This window comes from Jaculus jaculus, chromosome 19 (genome assembly GCF_020740685.1).
Source record: "Jaculus jaculus isolate mJacJac1 chromosome 19, mJacJac1.mat.Y.cur, whole genome shotgun sequence".
Taxonomy (NCBI): Eukaryota; Metazoa; Chordata; class Mammalia; order Rodentia; family Dipodidae; genus Jaculus; species Jaculus jaculus.
The window spans coordinates 53313296-53334428 of record NC_059120.1 but is presented as its reverse complement, the minus strand read 5'-3'; the positions used below and the strand labels follow the sequence as shown (position 1 = coordinate 53334428).

General features: G+C 45.5%; 1 protein-coding gene across 1 annotated transcript in view; it reads right to left on the bottom strand.

Moving 5' to 3' along the window:
• Positions 1–20638, bottom strand: part of LOC101598382 (Golgi pH regulator) — a 30634-nt gene extending 9996 nt beyond the window's left edge. The window contains exons 1-8 of the mRNA XM_045137946.1: positions 20475–20638; positions 15587–15646; positions 12677–12780; positions 9719–9825; positions 9236–9337; positions 6064–6184; positions 4405–4485; positions 1709–1818 (exon numbers count right to left, since the gene is read on the bottom strand). Of these exons, the coding sequence (XP_044993881.1) occupies positions 1709–1818; positions 4405–4485; positions 6064–6184; positions 9236–9337; positions 9719–9825; positions 12677–12780; positions 15587–15646; positions 20475–20516 (727 nt within the window). The 5' untranslated portion in view covers positions 20517–20638. The remainder of the gene's footprint in view (positions 1–1708; positions 1819–4404; positions 4486–6063; positions 6185–9235; positions 9338–9718; positions 9826–12676; positions 12781–15586; positions 15647–20474) is intronic.
• Between the last annotated feature and the right edge of the window lie 495 nt (positions 20639–21133).

Genomic DNA, 21133 nt, shown 5'->3' with positions numbered 1-21133 from the left:
CTTAAACCTATACTTTTGGCTTTTATGGGGCTTAAAGTAATAAAAATAGTAAGACAGTCCCTTCTAGTAGATAGAAGTGTTAGGCTGGAGAGATGGCTCAGCAGTTAAAGGCGCTTGTTTGCAAAGCCTGATGGCCTGGGTTCTATTCTCCAGTACTCACCTAAAGCCAGATGCACAAAGTAGCACATGTGTCTGGAGTTTGTTTACAGTGGCAGGAGGCCCTGGTGTACCCATACTCACTCTCCCTGTGTACCTTTTTTTTTTTTTTTTTGTCTTAAGTAAATTAATTTAAAAAACAACTAGAAAGAAGTGTTGACTTTAAGCCACATCTTCCCTCCTTTGATGTCTTCTCATTGCTCCCAATCAGCAAGTGACCTTCAGTTCCTGATTCAACAGTGGTCGCTATCAGTAAGGGTCAGGGCCCTAAATGCTGGGTGTAACTCGTCACAGGTCTGTATCTCTCACAGCAGGAGGTAAGCTCCTGAGAGGTTATATTCTAGCCATCATTCTGCCCCTTAGCACTCTGCTGGGAACACGAGACACAAAACAGATGACTCTTGATCAACTTCCTCCTTTTCCTCCTGACATCACCACGCCGGCGGTCTTTGGTCTTGTTCACATCAACACAAGGCCTCACTTACAGCCGCACTTTACATCTCCCCCAGCTGAACTCAATCGGGAGAGAAAGAAACAAAAAAACAGCAGCAAGCCAGCCCACATTAGTTGTCAGTTAAAAATAAAACAACTTTTATTTAGGGTTGGAGAGATGGTCTAGCGGTTAAGCCTAAGGACCCCAGTTCAAGGCTTGATTCCCCAGGACCCATGTAAGCCAGATGCACAAGGGGGCGCACGCGTCTGGAGTTTGTCTGCAGTGGCTTGGAGGTCCTGGCGTGCCCACTCTCTCCCTCTGTCGCTCTCAATAAATAAACAAACAAAAATAAAAAAAGCTTTTATTTATTTGTAAGCAGAAAGAGCAACAGAGAGAGAGAGAAAGAGAGAAAGATTGAATGGGCACGCCAGGGCCTCTAGCTGCTGCAAATCAACTCCAGACACACGTACCACTTTGTGCATGTGGCTTTATGTGGTACTGGGGAATCAAACACCTGGTTTGATTGGCAGGCACCTTAACCACTGAGCCATCTCTCCAGCCTCATAGTTTTGATCTAATAGTCTTGGGGTCATGTGTAGATTTGGTTACTCCCATTTGAAAACCAGTCAACCCTCAAACCGGTGGGGCCAAGAACAATATACTAACCTAGAAATCTTGATTTTTTTTTTTTTTTAAAGCAAAGTTACTGAAGACACAGAACCATGTGAAATTTGTTTAGGCCTACTGGTCAAATTAGAAATGGGCCTTAGCATCTCACGTACAAACCCCCACTGTAGGGGCCAGTATGCTGCCTGGTTTCGCAGAGTGGAGAGGGAGTGTCGCGGAAGGAGCACGAAGCAGAGACCACAGTGCTGTCCCTAACTCCTAGCCGCGGTGTGACTGAGCCTCTCTGGGACTATCTTCTCAGCTGTAAATGGAAAAAGTGACTTCCTAGGCCCCTCCCCGCCCAAAGGCAATGATTGTGTGAGCCTGTCTGGGTGGTGGTCCGTAGGCCGTGATGCAGTCAGGACCCCCAGAAGGCACTAACCCAACACTGCTGTTTCCTTCTGCCCTTGCTTCCGAGCGCAGCAAAGGCACCAAGTGGAGGACAAAGGATACTTTCACTTCCCGGCACTGACACGGTGACGCTCCTTATCATGCCCCAGAATCCTGATGGCTTCTCGTGCACCTCCCCCCTCTGGAATATGGTCCTCCGCGCCACAGCCATCCTAAAACAAAAGAAGCCACAGCCCAGCCTCACCCACTGTCCCATCTCTCATTTGCTGAGCTGCTCAGAGAAGAGTTTCACCTGGGAGTCCGCTTAAGACTGAGGATGCACTCCTGAAGGCAACTTGCCCTGGGCAAACGAGAATTGGGAACCCAAGTACTGGCTCTACTATGCAGAAGCCATGAGACTTAGGAGTTTTCACTTCACGTTTCAGGAGAGCTGCACAGCTTAAGTAATAAATAAGGACTCAGGGTCAACTACAAAGCATCAAGCATATACTGACAATTAGCTGCCGTTTAAGAAGTAAAAGCCTAGCAGATCAATGCAAAGGACCAGGTACAGAGGAAGGACTCAACAAAAAGCAGACACAAAAGGAAAAAAAAGGGCTGGAGAGATGGCTCAGCTGTTAAAACACTTGCTTGTAAAGCCTGACGGCACAAGTTCAAATCTCCAGTACCCAGGTAAGGTCAGAAGCACAAAGTGGTGCATGTATATGGAGTTTGTTTGCAATGGCAAGAGGCTCTGGCATGCCACACACACTTTCTGTCAAATAATAAATATCAGAAAAAGAAAATTCATGTAAACATGGCCTGTAAACTTGAACCCCTTACTGTCACCTGTCACACTCCTGGATAAAGCCAGAGGAGCCCACCACTCCTTCAGCTCAGCCTCTTGTCTATGGAGGACTCGCTGGCACAGTGGCAGCTAAAGCACGTTCCAGCTTACCAAAGAAGGCGTCATGAGGGCCGGGGAGAAGCTTAAAGGTGCTGGCTCGCAAAGTCGGAGGGCCTGAGTTCAACTCCCCAGCACCCATGTAAAGCCAGATGCTCCAAGTGGAGCATGCTTCTGGAGCTTGTTTACAGTGACAGGAGGCCCCATTGTCCCCGTGTGCTCTCTGTCTTAAATACATACTAAAAAAATTATTTATTTATATATTTTGGTTTTTCTGAGATAGGGTCTCGCTCTAGCCCAGGCTGACCTGGAAGTCACTATGTAGTCTCAGTGTGGTCCCGAACTCATGGCATCTTCCTACCTCTGCCTCCTAAGTGGTGGAATTAAAGGCATGTGCCACCACAGCCGGCTTTATTGTTTTTTTTTTTTTTTTTCTTTTTTCTGATTCGTTCAGGGCTGTGGAAGGAGGCCTGGGGCAGTCCTCGCGGTCAGCGACTACTCCAAGGGTTCATCTTCACCCCAGGTAATGACCCAGGCCCACAGCCCACTCCTGACTAAATTCCTGCTCAGAGTCACACTGAACCGAGTAGACTAAGCATTCACATTCAGACAATCTCATTTCAGAACTTATTCTTTTGTCCAGTGACACATATTTCTACAAAATGCCATTTTGAAAACATGTATTTTAGGTTTTTTTTTTTTCCCTTTGAGGTACGGTTTCTCTCTAGCCCAGGCTGACTTGGAACTCGCTCAGTAGCCCAGGCTAACCTCAATTTCATGGTGAGCCTCCTGTGTGAGTGCTGGGAATATAAGTGCTAGTTACCATGCTTGGCTCCTGAAAGAAATATATTTTTAGAAGTAGTTTTTTTTTTTTTTTTGATAATTACTATGCAACTGGCAACTGTTTCCTGCCCCCCTCCCCCAGCCTGACACACATTCTGTTGTAGAAGGATGGGGGCTCAAAGCTAAAGAAACTCAGACTAAGCCAGACTCATGGAGGTGCCTTCCACAGGTAAGCCCCTAGCAGGGGTGGGAGGAGGTGGACGACCCCACAGGCTGGAGCTGCCAGTCATTCGGGGCGGGCTCTGCCATGAGGCAACCACCTGCGTCACCCAAGAGACTCACATATTCACCAAATGAACTTGGGTGAAATGTCTCTGTTCTGTCATTGCCCTGTCTGGGGTAAATGTTCCAGAAACAGACTCTCCAGGAAGAGTATTGCAACAGTAATAAATACAAGGACTAGAAAACATGAAGGATTTTAAACAGCTGGAGAAAAAGAGGTTGAAAGTCAAGCATGAAAAGATTTGTAAAAATGTAGGACAACAGCTTGAAAGTATCCATTCCGGTCCCCTACATATCCACGTCAAACAAACGTGTGAAAAAATGATGAAAAGCTAAAAAACAAAAACAAAAACAAAACAACAACAACAAACCAAAACAAAAAACCCTTCTACTGAAGTTAGAACTTATTCTAACAAGAAATACCCAAGCCAAGTGGGGTGGTGCACACCTTAAATCCCAGCCCTCGGGAAGCAGAGGTTGGAGGATCACTGTGCGTTTGAAGCCAGTTCCAGGTCAGCCTGGACTATAGCCAATACCCTACTTCAAAAACAAACTAACAACAATCAAACAAAAAAGAAATATTAGAGCCAGGCTTGGTGGTGTATGCCTTTAATCCCAGTACTTGAGAGGCAGAGGTAGGAGGATCACCGTGAGTTTGAGGCCAGTCTGAGACTACAGAGTGAATTCCAGGTCAGCCTAGCCTGGGTTAGACTGAGAACCTACCTCCCAAAAAAAAAAATAAAATAAAATAAAATAAAAAGGAACCATGTGAAGTTCCCCACCAGCCCCAGTCAGTCCCGTCCCTGTGGAAGACTTAATGGAGCACAGGCTGTGCATGGGCTGCTCTTACCTTTTCTTTTTGCTTATGATCATGTCCATGGTCTGGAGCAGCCGCCGCTCCAGGGTGAGAATGTCTGCCTCCGTCACATTCCTACAGTGAGCAGAGACCGTTAGCTGCAGAAACATGTACTGCAGTTGCTACCTAACAATTTAAGGACTTGCCTTTTTTTCTAGAAAATATTTAAAAAAGACTATGTTGTATAGCAATTTCCTCCCGAATGAAACATTTCATCCAGAAGGGAGGCTGTCAGGAAGTGAAGGCTCAGGAAGTGAGCAGGGCTCAGGCTGTTACCCTCCCAAGCCTCACTAGGCCCCTCCCGAGGTGACACAAGCCATTAGAGCTGCTGGGGAGGGCAGACTCTCCCATCAGCTCTGCTACCTGAAAGTCATGACGTGAGCTGTCTCGCCCCTCACCCATACTCCTGAAAGTCACCCCATAAACTCACTGGTTAACCAAGTTAGACTTGGTAGGAATTCTTTTTTAAAAAATTTATTTATTTATTTGCAAGCCAAGAGAGGAGAGAGAATGGATATGCCAGGGCCTCCAGCCACCATAAACAAACTCCAGACACATGTGACATTTTGTGCATCTGGCTTCACATGGGTACTGGGGAACTGAACTCAGGTTATACTCTGTCCATTACACACACATAAGCCTTTAAAAGGTGGGTATGGAGGGTATGGAATTTGCCACTTAAATAAAAAAGAGGGCTGTAGAGATGGCTCAGCATTTAAGGCGCTTGCTTACAAAGCTTAAGGACCTGAGTTTGATTCCCCAGTACCCAGGCATCAAGGTGGTGCATGTGTCTAGAGTTTGCAGCAGCTGGGGGACCTGTCATGCCCATTTTCTCTTTCTCCCCGTCTTTTTCTCTCACTCTTGCCAATAAATAAATAAATAAATAAATAAATGAAATATTAAAAAAATAAATAAGTGAGAGCTGGAGAGATGGCTCAGAGGTTAAACATGCTTGCTTGCGAAGCCTGACAGTCTGGGTTCAAGTTCCCAGTACGCAGGTAAAGCCTGGTGCACAAAGTGATGCGTTCACCTGGAGTTCCTTAACAGTAGCAGGAAGCCCCGGTGTACTCACTCTCTGTTTCTGATAAAAGAATTAATATTTAAAGACATAAATGAGCAATGGAGGAAGTGGCTCAGAGATAAGAGTGCTTGTCATTTAAGCATCAGGTTCCTTAGCCGGGTATGGCCATGTACTCCTTGACGCCCACCCTGTGGGGGGTGGAGACCAGACCTTCACTAGAGCGCGCTGACTCCAGCCTGGGAGAGAAACTCCATCTCTAGGAGGCACACAGATGAGCATCCAGTGTTCTCTGGCCTCCATGTGACCATGTGTGGGGCTCACACATCTGTGCACACATGTGCATGCTACACACACACACACACACACACACACACACACACGTGCGCAATAAAAAAGGAGGCACGGTGGCAGATGTCTGTAGTCCAGCACTCAGGAGAGGGAGGCTGGAGATTACTGAGTCTTGAGTTTAAGGACAACAAAACAAAATAGAACACAACAAAAGACCCACCCAAGACTGATTTAGAAAGATTACAAAAAGCTATACCTACGGGGCAGGCACTGTCACAGGTCTACCGGAAGCAAGGTAAGACATTCAGTAATGGGACCAAAAGAAGAGACGAAGTGTGTGTTACCTGAGGAAGTAGGACATGTAGGTGTACGGACAGTTGACAGCACCAAATCCGGACAGGAGGGCCATGAGCGTCACTCCGATCACGCCCACCCGACTGATGAGCTGCTCGATGGACAGGATCCCTAAACACGTCGAGGGGCGTCAGTGCGGGTGGAGAGACGGCCGGTTTCGTCTGCTCCCCAAACATCAGCCATCATAACTAACTTACTCAATTTATTATTATTATTATTATGATTATTAATGGCAGGTTGTTTACTTTTCCCCCTTGTTTGTAACTTAAAATTCGAAGACAAGGACTTCTACCTAAACTTTTATATGCAGTTCTGGAGATGCTACATATGCTTTTAAAAAAATATTTGAGAGAGAGACAGAGTGTGTGTGTGGGGGCATGCCAGGGTCTACTGCTAGTGCAAATGAACTCTAGACACATGGGCCACTTTGTGCATCTGGCTTTACAAAGGTATTGGGGAAACTGAACCTGGGTCCTCAGGCTTTGCAAGCAAGTGCCTTTAACTGTGGCACCATCTCTCCAGCCTTACATTAAAAATAAATTATTTATTTGAGAGAGTTGAGAGAAGGAAAGAGGGTGGGGGGGAGGAGAGAGAGAAAAAGAGAGAGAGAGAGAATGGGCACACCAGGGCCTCCAGCCACTGCAAACGAACTTGAGACACATGTGCCTTGTGCATCTGGCTTGCATGGGTCCTGGGGAATGGTGTCACACTTAAGTTTGGCATCCCTGCCTTCCTAGACAGGCTACGTACTGTCTGATAATAAACTACTTTCTGCTTTGAATGAGTTACTGTAGATTGTGCTTTTCTGCAAAGTCCCTCTTATGTGAACAAATGCACTAAAAATGTTCCATGACGACGCGCTGGCGCCTTAGTTGCGGGCGGGCTCAGACATGGTCTCACTCTGTAGCACAGACTGCCCTGAACTGACTGTACAGACCAGGCTGGCCTTCAACTCCTGGGGGTCCACCGGCCTCAGCCTCCTGAGTGCTGGATTATAGGAGTGAGCTGCCATGCCTAGCTCTAATCTTTCTAGATTCACATACAATTTATGGAATAGTTCAGAAAGGACTTGTTAGCTGGAAGATCCCCCCCCCCCCCCCGAGGTAGGGTCTCACTCTAGCTCAGGCTGACCTGGAATTCACTAGGGAGTCTCAGGGTGGCCTCGAACTCACAGTGATCCTCCTACCTCTGCCTCCAGCTAGACCTCCTGATTAAAGGCATGCACCACCATGCTCAGCTAGCTGGAGGATTTTTTTTTTTAAATTTTTTATTTATCTATTTGAGAGCGACAGACACAGAGAGAAAGACAGGTAGAGGGAGAGAGAGAGAATGGGCGCACCAGGGCTTCCAGACTCTGCAAACAAACTCCAGACGTGTGCGCCCCCTTGTGCATCTGGCTAACGTGGGACCTGGGGAACCGAGCCTCGAACCGGGGTCCTTAGGCTTCACAGGCAACTGCTAAGCCATCTCAGCTGGAGGATTTTTGTATATTGTTTTATATTAAGGAGTTTTTATTTTTTTAAATTTTATTTCTTTGCAATCAGAGAGAGAGAGAGAGAGAGAGAGAGAGAGAGAGAGAGGGAGAGAGAGAGAGGGGGAGGGAGAGGGAGGGGGAGAGAATGGGCATGCCAGGGCCTCTAACCACTGCAAATGAACTCCAGGTTCATGTGTACCTGTGCATATGGCTTATGTTGGTCCTGGAGAATCGAACCTGGGTCCTCTGGCTTTGCAGGCAAACGCCTTAACTGCTAAGCCATTTCTCCCGCCTTGTATGTTGTTTTAACTGAATGAATTAATTAAGTTAGCTAGTTAGTTTTTGAGACAGGGTCTCATGTATCCTAGTCTGGCCTCAAACTTACTATATAGCCAAGAATGATACTACACTTCTGACCCTTTGTTGTTCTTTTTTGCAAGGTAGGGTCTCACTCTAGCCACTACACCCAGCGTCCTTTGTTCTTTTGTATCAGAGTCTTGCTTTGTAGCCCTGGCTGGCCTTCAACTCGTGGCAATCCTCCTGCCTTTTGCTCCTCAATGCTGGGGTGCCCACATCCAGCTGTACGCTATCTTTAACACAGAAGTTAGGATGCTGCCTAATTTAATTCATATATGTATGTATGTATTTTTTTTTTTTTTTTGAGGTAGGGTTTCATTCTAGCCCAGACTGACCTGGAATTCCCTGGAATTCACTATGCAGTCTCAGGGTGGCCTCAAACTCAAAGTGATCCTCCTACCTCTGTATCCTGAGTGCTGGGATAAAAGGTGTGTGCCACCATGCCCGGCATAATTTCTTATATTTAAAATAAAAATTTTAGGGGCTGTAGAGATTGCTCAGTGGTTAGGGTGCTTGCCTACAAAGTCTAATGGCCTGGGTTAATTTCCCCATTACCCATGTGAAGGCAAAAGCACAAAGTGACATATTCATCTGGAATTGTATTCATCTGGAATTCATTTGCAGCAGTTGGGAGGCCCTGGGGCACCCATTCATATTCTCTGTCTCTCTCTCTCTTTTTTTTTTTTTTTGAGGTAGGGTCTTGCTCTCCAGCTCAGACCAAATTCACTCTATAGTCTCAGGTGGCCTTGAACTCAGTGACCCACCTACTTCTTCCTCCCTAGTGCTAGGATTAAAGGTGTGTACCACCACACCTGGCTCATATTCTCCTCCCACCCCTTTCTTCTCTTCTCCCTTCCTTCCTCTTCCCCCTTCTTCCTTTCCCCTCCCTCTTTTTCTTTCTCCTTCCTCCCTTCCTCTCTCCCTTCTCTCTCTCTTTTTCTTTCTTTCTTTCTGAGGTAAGGTCTCATTTTAGCCCAGGCTGACCTGGAATTGTAGGCTCAGACTGGCCTCGAACTCACAGTGATTCTACCTCTGCCTCCCAAGTACTGGATTAAAGGCATGTACCACCACACCTGGCTTCATAGTCTCTCCCTCCCTCCATGCAAATAAATAAATAAAATAAATATTTTTAATCTTAGCACTTAGGAGGCAGAGGTAGGAGGATCACAGTGAGTTCGAGGCCACCCTGAGACTACATAATGAATTCCAGGTCAGCCTGGGCTTGAGTGAGACTCTACCTTAAAAAAAAAAAAAAAAAAAAAAAGTTAATTCTGCTTTTCAAATTTAGAAAACTAAACAGCCTTTCTTCCCACTTCTCCCTACAGACTTACCATGTTTTGGGCTGAGTATGGGAAATGGATCTCCCAGTTTCCAGAAGAAATACATAAAGGTCAACCACAAAAGACAGGAAAAAAGCAGTCGCTGTTTGTGCACTACAACAGGAGAAACAGGACCATCAGGGAAAAGAGACATCTACCACAGAGCCCGTTCCACAGAAAACACGACTTCCGCCAATCACCACGGGGCTGACTTGTTCTCCTGCTAAACAATGGAATTCTACAAGCCTTACTCACCACTGTCAGAGAAATGGCACTGAAACTAAAATGACCCAGTTAGGAGATATCACAGAAGGATAAATAAAACTGTGGCAGAAGGATGGGCCTGACTCGATGTTCATTTTATGACTGCTTTAAGATGTTGTGAGGTGCGTCCAAGCAGCAGGATGGACGAAGAACAGAAAGACGCTGTCTACAATTCCAACCCGCCAATCATGCACCATCTACGTGCTTGACATGAGAAGAAACAATACTCACATAATCGGATGTTGCTCACAATGAAATAGCCGGTGTAAAAAGGCACCATGAAAACCAAGATGAGCAGAATTATAAACAGGTTCATCTTCCAGTGGAAATAACGTGAGCTGAAATACAAGCCAGGGACAGTCATCTGGGGCTGGCGACTGTCATTGCCACTTTGCCGAAGGACTGCTCGCTTTTTGAGCTCTAAACCTTCTCTAAACTAGTTAACGAGGCTTTTAATATCTACTCAATATAGAGATTAAAACGCGAGTCCAGCAGTGGTGGCATATGCCTGTAACTGGAGATGGGTGGACTGAGTTCAAGTCCAGTCAGGGCTACAGAGCAAGACCTTGTCACAAAACAAAATATATATATGAATTTCTGAAGGGTATACATGACTTCCCAAGATTTTTTATTTAGTAAGAATATTAATGCTTTAGCCATACTCATAAGCAATGTGTGTATATATACACATACATATACATATCACTCACCATTAGGAATCTTATTACAATGCAAGAATGTAATGAAAACTGGGTGTGATGGTGACTGTCTGTAATCCCAGCACTTAAGAGGCTGAAGACCAGGAGTTCAAGGCCAGCCTTGGCTACCATAGTGAGTTTGAGCTACATGGAATCCTATTACTTTCTTTCTTTCTTTTTTTTTTTTAAAGGTAGGATGTCACTCTAGCTCAGGCTGACCTGGATGGAACTCACTATGTAGTCTCAGGGTGGCCGCAAACTCATGGCCATCCTCCTACCTCTGCCTATTTCAAAAAATGAGAAGAACCGTTAATAGCCAGGTATGGTGGTGCATACATTTAATCCCAGCACTTGGGAGGCTGAGGTTGGATGATTGCTGTGAGTTCAAGGCCAGCCTAAAACTACATAGTGAATTCCAGGTCAGCTTGAGCTAGAGCGAGAACCTACTTGGGGAAAAAAAAAAAAAAAAAAGCCACAAAGACACACAGAAAACTTATATAAAAATCTGATTTGTGTGACAACTTCCACCACTGTCATTACTATTTAGAAAATAAAATATATTCTACTTATTAAAATTTTTAGCACTTTTGCTTTTGATGAAAACCTTTCTTTTTTTTTAATATATTTTTTTAAAATTTTTATTTATTTATTTGAGAGCAACAGACACAGAGAGAAAGACAGATAGAGGGAGAGAGAGAGAATGGGCGCGCCAGGGCTTCCAGCCTCTGCAAACGAACTCCAGACGCATGCGCCCCCTTGTGCATCTGGCTAACGTGGGACCTGGGGAACCGAGCCTCGAACCGGGGTCCTTAGGCTTCACAGGCAAGTGCTTAACCGCTAAGCCATCTCTCCAGCCCAACCTTTCTTTTTTTGCCCCCTTGGTTTTTGTTTGTTTTGTTTTTCGAGGTCAGGTCTCATTCTAACCCAGGCTGGCCTAGAATTCACTCTATAGTCTCAGGGTGGCCTTGAACTCACAGTAATCCTGTTACCTCTGCCTCTTGAGTGTTGGGACTAAAAGCACACACCACCACACCTGGCAATGTAGCTTTAAAGAGACATAACTCACACACTTAAAGTTATAATTAGGGGCTGGAGAGATGACTTAGTGGTTAAGACACTTAACTGTGAAGCCCAAGGACCCATGTTTGACTCTCTAGATCCCATGTAAGCCAGACTCACAAAGTGACACAAGTGTCTACAGTGACTGGAGGCCCCGGTGTGCTAATTCTTTCTCACTATCTCTCATAAAATAATAATATATATATATATATATTTTATTTTTTGAGGTAGGGTCTCACTCTAGCCCAGGCTGACCTGGAATTCACTATGGAGTCTCAGGGTGGCCTTGAACTCACAGCAATCCTCCTACCTCTGCCTCCCAAGTACTGGAATTAAATGCATGTGCCACCATGCCCAGCTTCATAAAATAAATTTTAAGGGCTAAAGAGATGGCTTAGTGGTTAAGTGCTTGCCTGTGAAGCCTAAGGACCCCAGTTCGAGGCTTGATTCCCCAGGACCCATGTTAGCTAGCTGCACAAGGCGGCGCATGCGTTTTGAGTTCGTTTCCAGTGGCTGGAGGCCCTGGTATGCCCATTATCTCTCTCTCTCTCTGCCTGTCGCTTTCAAATAAGCAAAAATAAACAAACAAACAAAAAGTAGCAGAGGGGCTGGAGAGATGGCTTAGTAGTTGAAGGAGCTTACTTGCAAAACCTGCCAGCCAGAGTTCAATTCCCCAGTACCCATGTGAAATACAAGGTGGGTCATGTGTTTGGAGTTCGTCTGCAGTGGCTTGAAGCCCTAGCATTCTCTATCTGCCTCTTTCTTTCTCTCTCACTCAAATAAATAAATAAAATATTTAAAAACATTCTACATTCAATCATGTTTGGCATGCCTACAAAATAAATCAAGGTAATGAAGACAGTAAGAAGTGGAGTCCAGGGGCTGGAGAGATGGCTTAGCAGTTAAGATGTTTGCCTGCATACCCAAACGGTACCCACATAAAGCCAGATGCATAAAGTGGCACATGTATTTGGAGTTTGTTTGCAGTGGCTAGAGGTCCTGGTGCACCTATTCTCTCTTCTCTCTTTCTCTGCTTACAAACAAATAATAATAATAATAATAATAATAATAACTGGAGTTCAGTCTTCTGCAAAGGCCTTAGAGAGCTGAGGAACTATGATCTTTGTGATTGGCAACCAATGTGAGGGCCATGTGCCTGCAATCCAGTGAGAACAGTCTGAGAAAAAGACAGCTTCTAGGAGTGAAGCCAAGGCCTAGGCTCTGAGCCTCACTTCCAGTGAGCTCTTCAGAGCTTATGGTCAGACATTTTTTTTTTTGGTAACTCTGGTTTTTGCCAAACCCACGACTAGGTGGCTGGACCCACACTTAGGGTGATCACAGTTTCCCCCCAATGAGGTCCAGGGACCTCTCCTCTCCGGGGGAAGGAGGGCCGCCTGCTTCTGGAGGAGAGGCTTTTCGTGCTCTTACTCACCTGCTGTTCAACACGCCCAGGATTTCAAAGATGATGAGCTCAAACATGGTGCAGGAGAAGGCGAAGGTCACAGAGAAGATGACCTGCACGACGTACTGGCGCACCTGGGAAAAGCCAGAGGCTCGACGTCAGCCAGTTCCTGCTTGAAATTTTGAATTCATAATCTTCTGATGACAAGTCGGAAACTTATGATGAAGATATTCTCAATGGAGGGCTGGAGAGATGGCTCATTGATTAAGGTGCTTGTCTGAAAAGCTTAACGACCTGAGTTCGATTCCCCAGTACCCACGTAAAGTCAGATGCACAAGGTGGTACGTACATCTGGAGTTCATTTGCAGTGGCTGGAGGCTCTGCCATGCCCATCCTCTCTCCCCCTCTCTGCTTGCAAATATATAAAGATCTGATGATTATTAAAAAAGAAAAGAAATTCTCATTAGAAACAGGGCTCTGGAGCTAAAGAAGTAGATCAGAGTGGGCCGCACTTCTGACCCACATCCTCCGTGTGCAGTATTGAAACACAGGTGCGATGGAGCCGCGCCACGCTCAGAACCCCCACGTCAGTGCAGACCAACTAGAGATCAGCATGTAATGCTGAGTGTTGAAATGGTTCTTCAACAGGCAGCTCGCGGGTCAGGTGTGGAACCTCCTTGACAATCCTTACAGTTAAGAATGGAGCAGAACACAATCTCCAGAAATCTGGGTTTGTTCTGACAACTCTCTGGGTAGGTTTAAGGATGATTATCTTAGACCTGACCCAAAGGTGCCCATAACCACTGATTTACTAATAACTAGGGGGGAACAATTAATTAGCAAATGTCCAGTCTAGGCCAATGGATTTCTGAATGCACCCAAACCAGCCTTGGGATTTTGGTATTAAAATGCAAGACTAGCAGGAAACATAGGCCTTGCTACAGAATAACCATTGTAGGCTGACTGGTGGCGCATGCCTTTAATCCCAGTACTGGGAGGTAGAAGTAGGAGGAGGATCACCATGAGTTCAAGGCCAGCCTGAGACTACATAGTGAATTCCAGGTCAGCCTGGGCTACAGTGAGACCCTACCTCAAAAAACCAAAAAGAAAAAGAAAAAAAAAAAAAAAGAGAGAGAATAATCATTGCTATTAGTGTGTCCCAGGATGACTAAGAAATGACCTTCCTCACCTTTAACCTCTGGCCATGTAACTTAACATTTCTTTTCCTTTTAAAAATATTTTTATTTATTTGCAATGGAAGGGTGGGGGAGGCACATCAGAGCATTTTGCCACTGCAAACGAACTCCAGATGCATGTGCCACTTTGTGTATCTGGCTTTACGTGGGTACTGGGGAACTGAACTCAGGTTGTCAGACTTTGTATGTAAGCACCTTTGACCACTGAGCCATCTCTCCAGCCTTTCCCCCCCTCTTTTAAATCAACTAAGCCAGCAGGGCGTGGTGGTGCATGCCTACAATGCTATGCTGGAGGCTGAGTGGCTAGAGGATTGCTACGAGTTCAAGGCCAGCCTAGGCTATATAGCAAGACCCTTTCTCAAACAAAAGAAAAGAAGTAAATAAATAAAACGCACCTACTTATTTCTGCAGGTTTTTTTTTTTTTTTTTGAGGTAGGGTCTTGCTCTAGCCCAGGCTGACCTGGAATTCACTCTAGTCTCAGGGAGGCCTTGCACTCACAGCGATCCTCCTACCTCTGCCTGCTGAATGCTGGGATTAAAGGCGTGCGCCACCACACCCGGCTTATTTCTATAGTTTTATACTTAAACATTGCTCATTTGGTGAAGGCTTACTATTTGTTTGAAGTGCATAGAATCTTTTTTTAGGGAAGGCATTTCTCTTGTCCCATGTTATGCTACCGTTTTTGCACATGTATGGTAGACAGGTTTATACAAGTGCACACGGCTGTGTGTGTGTGTGCGCGCGCGCAGAGGTCAGAGGTAATCTCAGGTGTTATTTCTCAGACATACCATCAGGGCTTTTAAAAATTTTTATTTATTTTTATTTATTTATTTGTTTTTTTGAGGTAGGGTCTCACTCTGGCCTAGGCTGACCTGGAATTCACTATGGAGTCTCAGGGTGGCCTTGAACTCATGGCAATCCTCCTACCTCTGCCTCCCGAATGCTGGGATTAAAGGCGTGTGCCACCATACCCAGCTTAAAAAAAAACTTATTAAAAAAAATTTTAGGGCTGGAGAGATGGCTTAGCGGTTAAGCGCTTGCCTGTGAAGCCTAAGGACCCCGGTTCGAGGCTCGGTTCCCCAGGTCCCACGTTAGCCAGATGCACAAGGGGGCGCACGCGTCTGGAGTTCGTTTGCAGAGGCTGGAAGCCCTGGCGCGCCCATTCTCTCTCTCTCCCTCTATCTGTCTTTCTCTCTGTGTCTGTTGCTCTCAAATAAATAAATAAATTAAAAAAAAATTAAAAAAAAATTTTAAAACAGTTTTAACATTTTTATTTATTAGAGACGGAGGTAGGGCAGGGAAGAGAGTGTGAGAATGGGCACCCCAGGGCCTCTAGCCATTGCAAATGAACTCCAGATGCATGCGCCACCATGTGCATCTGGCTAATGTGGAACCTGGAGAAACAAACTGGGGTCCTCAGGCTTCCTAGGCATGCACCTTAACCACTGAGGCGTCTCTCCAGCCTTTTTTTTTTTTTTTTTTTTTGAGACAGGGCTTCTCATTCGCCTCGAGCTAGGCAACCAGGCTACGAAAGCTGCAGAGATCCTCCCATCTCCCCTTCACAGCACTGGGTACAGGCAGGCACCATCATGGCCAACAGGTTCATGGGGGTACTGGGACTGAACTCAGGCCCTTGTGCTTGAGGCAAGCAGTTTACCCACTAAGCCACACCCCAGCCCTGTCACGTTCCATTTTAAATGACTGAGAGTCACACAGTACAGGAACAAAATCACTTCATCTTACCTCATAGTCTTTAAACAACTGGTGCATGAAGAAAAGCCAGCCAAATCCAAAAAAAAAAATCTAGAAAAGAAAGGAGACAGAATGTCAATATATTTATCTTCTCTTGAAAAACGTTTATAGAAATATTTTTATTAGCCGGATGTGGTGGCACACACCTTTAATCCCAGCACTCAGGAGGCAGAGGTAGTAGGATCGCCGTGAGTTCGAGGCCACCCTGAGACTACTTAGGGAACTCCAGGTAAGCCTGGGCTAGAGGGAGACTCTACCTCAAAAACCAAAAATTTATTCATTTAAGAGAGGGCAGGGGAAAGAATGGGCATGCCAGGACTTCTTGCCACTGCAAACAAACTCCAGACACCTAACTTTACATGGGTACTGGGGAACTGAATCTAGGCCGTCAGGCTTTGCAGCAAGCACCTTTAAACACTATTTGATGATTAAAAAGTCTATTAGCTAGATAGCTAACTCATTTCAGAGATTAAAGATAAGGCTCCTCATAACATTTGAGAGAGATGTTTAAATGCTCTTAGAATTAAACTTTTTTTCCCTATCTCGCAAATAAAAAAAAATATTTTAGGGCTGGAGGGATGGCTCAGCAGTTAAGGCACTTGTGCTTGCAAAACCTGTTCACCTAGGTTCAATTCCCTAGTACTCATGTAAAGCCAGATGCAGAGTGGAGCATGTATCTGGAGTTTATCTGCAGTGGCTAGAGGCCCGAACGTGCCCATTCTCACTCTCTCTGCTTGCAAATAATAATAATAATAATAAATTTTAACAAAGAAAATTTTAATTATGGTGTATAATATGTTTTAAGTTACATAAAAATGTAAGTACAGGGGCTGGAGAGATGGCTTAGCAGTTAAGACAGTTGTCTGCCAAGCCTAAAGACCTGAGTTTGATTTCCCAGCACCTATGTAAAGCCAGATGTACAAGGTGGCACGTGTGTGGAGTTTGTCTGCAGTGCCTAAAGGCCCTGGCCTATTCTCTCTATCTGCCTCTTTCTCTCTCACTTTCTTTCAAATACTTAAATATTTTTAAAAAACTTAAGTGCATATATCTTCCCATAGTATTATGAAATCATTTTACGAGCCAGAGAATTAGCAAGTAAGGAAAGACTCAATAAAATGTGATTCTTACAGTTGATCCTTATTTCCAAGTATGTAAAAAAAGTAAAAACATCAGGGGAATGAAACAGAGACAAAAAAGGCAAGCAAGGAGAGATGGCTTAGCAGTTAAGGCATTTGCCTGCCTAGTTAAGGACACAGGTTCAATTCCCCGGGACAAATGTAACCCAGATGCACAAGGTGGCATATGAGTCTGGAGTTTGTTTGCAGTGGCTAGAGGCCCTGGCACACCCATTCTCTCTATGTGCCTCTTTCTCTCTGAAACACACACATAAATAATTTTTTTTTTAAAGGCAAGCAGTAGAGACAATGACATTTCATATATTTCCTCTGGGAGACTTTCCTAGCTTCTCTACCATCCTGCTTCATCTACACAGAGTGGTTTCTATCTTGGCATAAAGCCAAGACTGCAGGATAAGCTTTTATTCAAACTGGTATCAGAGACAAAAGTCCCATGACAGCTGACAAGGCTGTTTTTCAGTTTGTCTCTCTACCTACATATGTATTTACACACACATACCCAGACACCCAACTGACAACACTACAACTGACGAAACTGCTCTCTCCTTTTTACATTATTTGAAAAAAAAATTTTTTTTTTGAGGCAGGGTCTTGCTCTAGCCCTGGCTGACCTGGATTAATATATGGTCTCAGGCTGGCCTCAAATTCACGGCGATCCTTCTACTTCAGCCTCCTGAGTGCTGGGGTTAAAGGTGTATGCCACCACGCCCGGCTTGGTTGAAAGTTTTATGAATACAACTCTTTGTATGTCTGCCTTCTACTAACTTTAGGAGCAGCTGTGTAACTCTTTGTTAAAAAAATTATTTATGCTGGGCATGGTGGCGCATGCCTTTAATCCCAGCACTCAGGAGGCAGAGGTAGGAGGATCACCGAGAATTCAAGGACACCTTGAGACTACATAGTAAGTTTCAGGTCAGCCTGGGCTAGAGCAAGACCTACCACAAAAAAAAAAAAGATTTAGGAAGTTTAAAAAAGACATGAAAAATGTTGGGCATGGTAGCACACGCCTTTAATCCCAGCACTTGGGAGGCCAAAGTAGGAGGATCACTGTGAGTTTGAGGCCAGCCTGGGCTAGAGCGAGACCTACCTTGAAAAACCAAAACAAAACAAAACAAAACAAAAAAGTAATGGAGAATTTATTATATCCAAGATAAATATGGATTCTGGAAAGATTACAGAAAGAAAATGAATTCCAAGTGAATTCAAGGCTGGAGAGATGGCTTTGTGGTTAAGGTACTTGACTGTGAAGCCTACGGACCTAGGTTCGGTGTCCCAGTACTCATGTAAACCAGATGCACAAGGTGGCACATGTGTCTGGAGTTCATTTGCAGAGGCTAGAGGCCCTGATGTGACCATTCTCTCTCTCTCTCTTTGCTTCTTTTCTCTCTCAAATAAATAAATATATATAAAGTTTGCAAATAAAACTGAAGGTATACAGTTAGTTAAAAAAAAAAAACAATTAATAGTTAACTGTGCAAAGGAGCAAAGGAGAGACTTGACCTTGGGACTTAAGAGTGTACTATGGAACTGTTAAGTCTATGACTGAATAAATAGCATAAAACCCAAGTTAGATAAGATTCAGTAATAAGATGATTTCTAGGTTGAAAATTTGCTATAGATTTTTTTTAATGACAATTAGCACAACAGATGATAGAAAGAACTGGAAATAGTCCTTTTCTTAGATATATACTACTTTTATTCAGTGAACAAATAGTTATTAGTGCCTGCATGTGTCAGGTTCTAGGGGCAGAATGGTGACTAAAAAAGCACTATGCTGCCGGGCATCGTGGCACACGCCTTTAATCCCAGCACTCGGGAGGCAGAGGTAGGAGGATTGCCATGAGTTCGAGAGGCCTCCCTGAGACTACACAGTGAATTCCGGGTCAGCCTGGACCAGAGTGAGACCCTACCTCGAAAAACCAAAAATAAAAAGCACTATGCTGTTCTCAGTTCTCAGTGGGTTATTCATCAGTGGAGGAGGCAAAAGTAATTACAAAATCTTGTGTCAGTGTTATAAAACAGGAAGTAAAGTGACAGAGGATTGCTGAGCACTGAACATCTCTATCACACTCTCGAAGACTCAGGGTCCACTGTGGAAGAGGTGGCAGAAAGAATGTAAGAGCCAAAGGAAGGGTAGGACTGCTTACAATGCCCTCTTCCAGACACAAAATGGCCTGGATATCCATGACTTCGCAGTGCCTGACACTACCTACACAAGACCATCATAATGGGAGGAAATGGTGACATCAAAACAAAATAAAGACTAATTGAGAAGGGGAGGGGATATGATGGAGAGTGGAGTTGTGAAGGGAACAGTGGGGGAGGGGAGGGAATTATCATGGTTTATTGTTCATACCTATGGAAGCTGCAAAAAAAAAAAAAAAAAAAAAGTTAAAAAAAAACAGGAAGTAGGTGCAGGGAACTGTGGCAGCATTCTAGGAGCATCTGTCTAATCTGGTCTGGGAGAGGCTTGGAGGCCCAGGACGACATCTGGAGGCTGAATAGGAGTTGGCAAGGAGAAAGAGTATACATGTATGTATGAGTATACACACACACACACACACACACACATACACACACACTTTTTTTTTTTTAAATGAGAGCTGGTCGTGGTGGCTCACAAGTTGAATACCAGCACTTGGGAGGCAGAGGTAGGACTGCTGAGAGTTCAAGGCCACCCTGAAACTACATAGTGAATTTCAGGTCAGCCTGGGCTAGAGTGAAACTCTACCTCAAACAAAGTTACTGTACTGAAATGGTGGGACTATGAGTGGCTTTTCCTTGTTTCACATTTTCTTAAATGTTGGTGTAAGAGTTTTCAAAGGCTAGAGAGATGGCTCAGAGGTTAAGGCACTTGCCTGTAAAGCCTAAGGACCAGAGTTCCATTCCCCAGTACCCACGTAAAGCCACATGCACAAGATGGCACATGTATCTGAAGTTTGTTTGCAGCGAATAGAGGCCCTGGCGTGCCCATTCCCATTCCTTCCTCCCACAGCCCCCATGTCAAATAAATAAATAAAATATTAAAAATGAATTTTTTCAAGAGATAAGGGAAATACTGTAAAACAGAAGCATTAGGAGGTTTAAAAAAAAAAAAAAGACCCTGAACAAACAAAACTTCCTTAGGTCCCAGAGAGGCTTTTTTTTTTTTTTTGTCATTTGAAAGAAATAAAAGAATAAAGATAAATGCCTTATTAGAAGGAATGAAGGGGAAAAGTCAATCATTAGGAGGGAGCGTCTACAATTTATCGGTGCTAGTGAGGAATTCTTTACCGAGTGCACTTGGAGAGTGGGGATAGAGGCGCGGACATAAAAAGCACCAGTGATACCGCTGCTGTGACTAAGGCCGGGAAGAGCCGATACGACAGCAGCAGCAGAAAGCAGGAGGCTCACTGCTAGACGAGGCATCTGGGGCTGCAGAGCAGACGCTGCATGGCGTGGCCCACTGCGAAGAGACCCGCAGAGCCCGGCGGAGCAGGCGTCGGCGCCCCAGCGTCCGCTCGCACGTCAGGTACCCGGATGCCGGACTTGACAACCGCCAAGGCCACACGTGTCCCCAGGCCAGGGGCCAGCTCCCCGCTCGTGGCTCCGGCTCGGGGGGTGGGGGGGTGCAGCTCGACCCTTTCCAAAAGTGAGGGGAAAGCGGCGAAGGCGGGAAGGATGCGGGAGGCGGGGGCCCTGGAGACTCCCACCTCGTCCCCGGGCTCCGGGTGCGCGCGTGGCGGGCGCGGTGCGTGACTCACCTGCGAGGTGAACATGATGCTGGAGTCGACCAGGAAGCTCATGGCGAAGGTTAGGGAGGGCTCGAGCCCCTAGCTTCCCATATCCCAAGACTGCAGCACGCTAGGGCCGCCAGAGCCATCTCACAGGCGGCCTTCGCCCCTGGGCCGTGGACCGGACCGCCCGTCGCCACCGTGACGCCATCAAGCGGCGCCACCGCCAGCCAATGGGCGGCCGCATCTCGCGCTTCCGGCCGCGGGCGGGGGTGGGCGGGGCCTGTCCTGTTGGCGGGTTATGGTAATATGCCCTGAAGCCCAAAGGCGTCTGTCAGTCAAGGAGGTGAGGCCTGGGAAATTCCTTCCTTCCCTCCTTGCTTCCTTGCTTCCTTCCTTCCTTGCTTCCTTGCTTCCTTCCTTCCTTCCTTCCTTCGTTCTTTCCTTCCTTCCTTCCTTCCCTCCCTCCCTCCCTTCTTCCTTCCTTTCCTCCCCGCTCTCCTTTTTCTCCTTCTTTCTTTCTCTTTCTCTTTTTTTTTTTTTTTAATATTTTATTTTTATTTATTAGCAAGAGAGTCGGGGAGGGAGGGAGAATATAGACACGCCAGGGCATCTATCCACTTGCAAATGAAGTCCGGACGCATGTGCCACCATGTGCATCTGGCTTACATGGGTTCTGGGGAATTGAA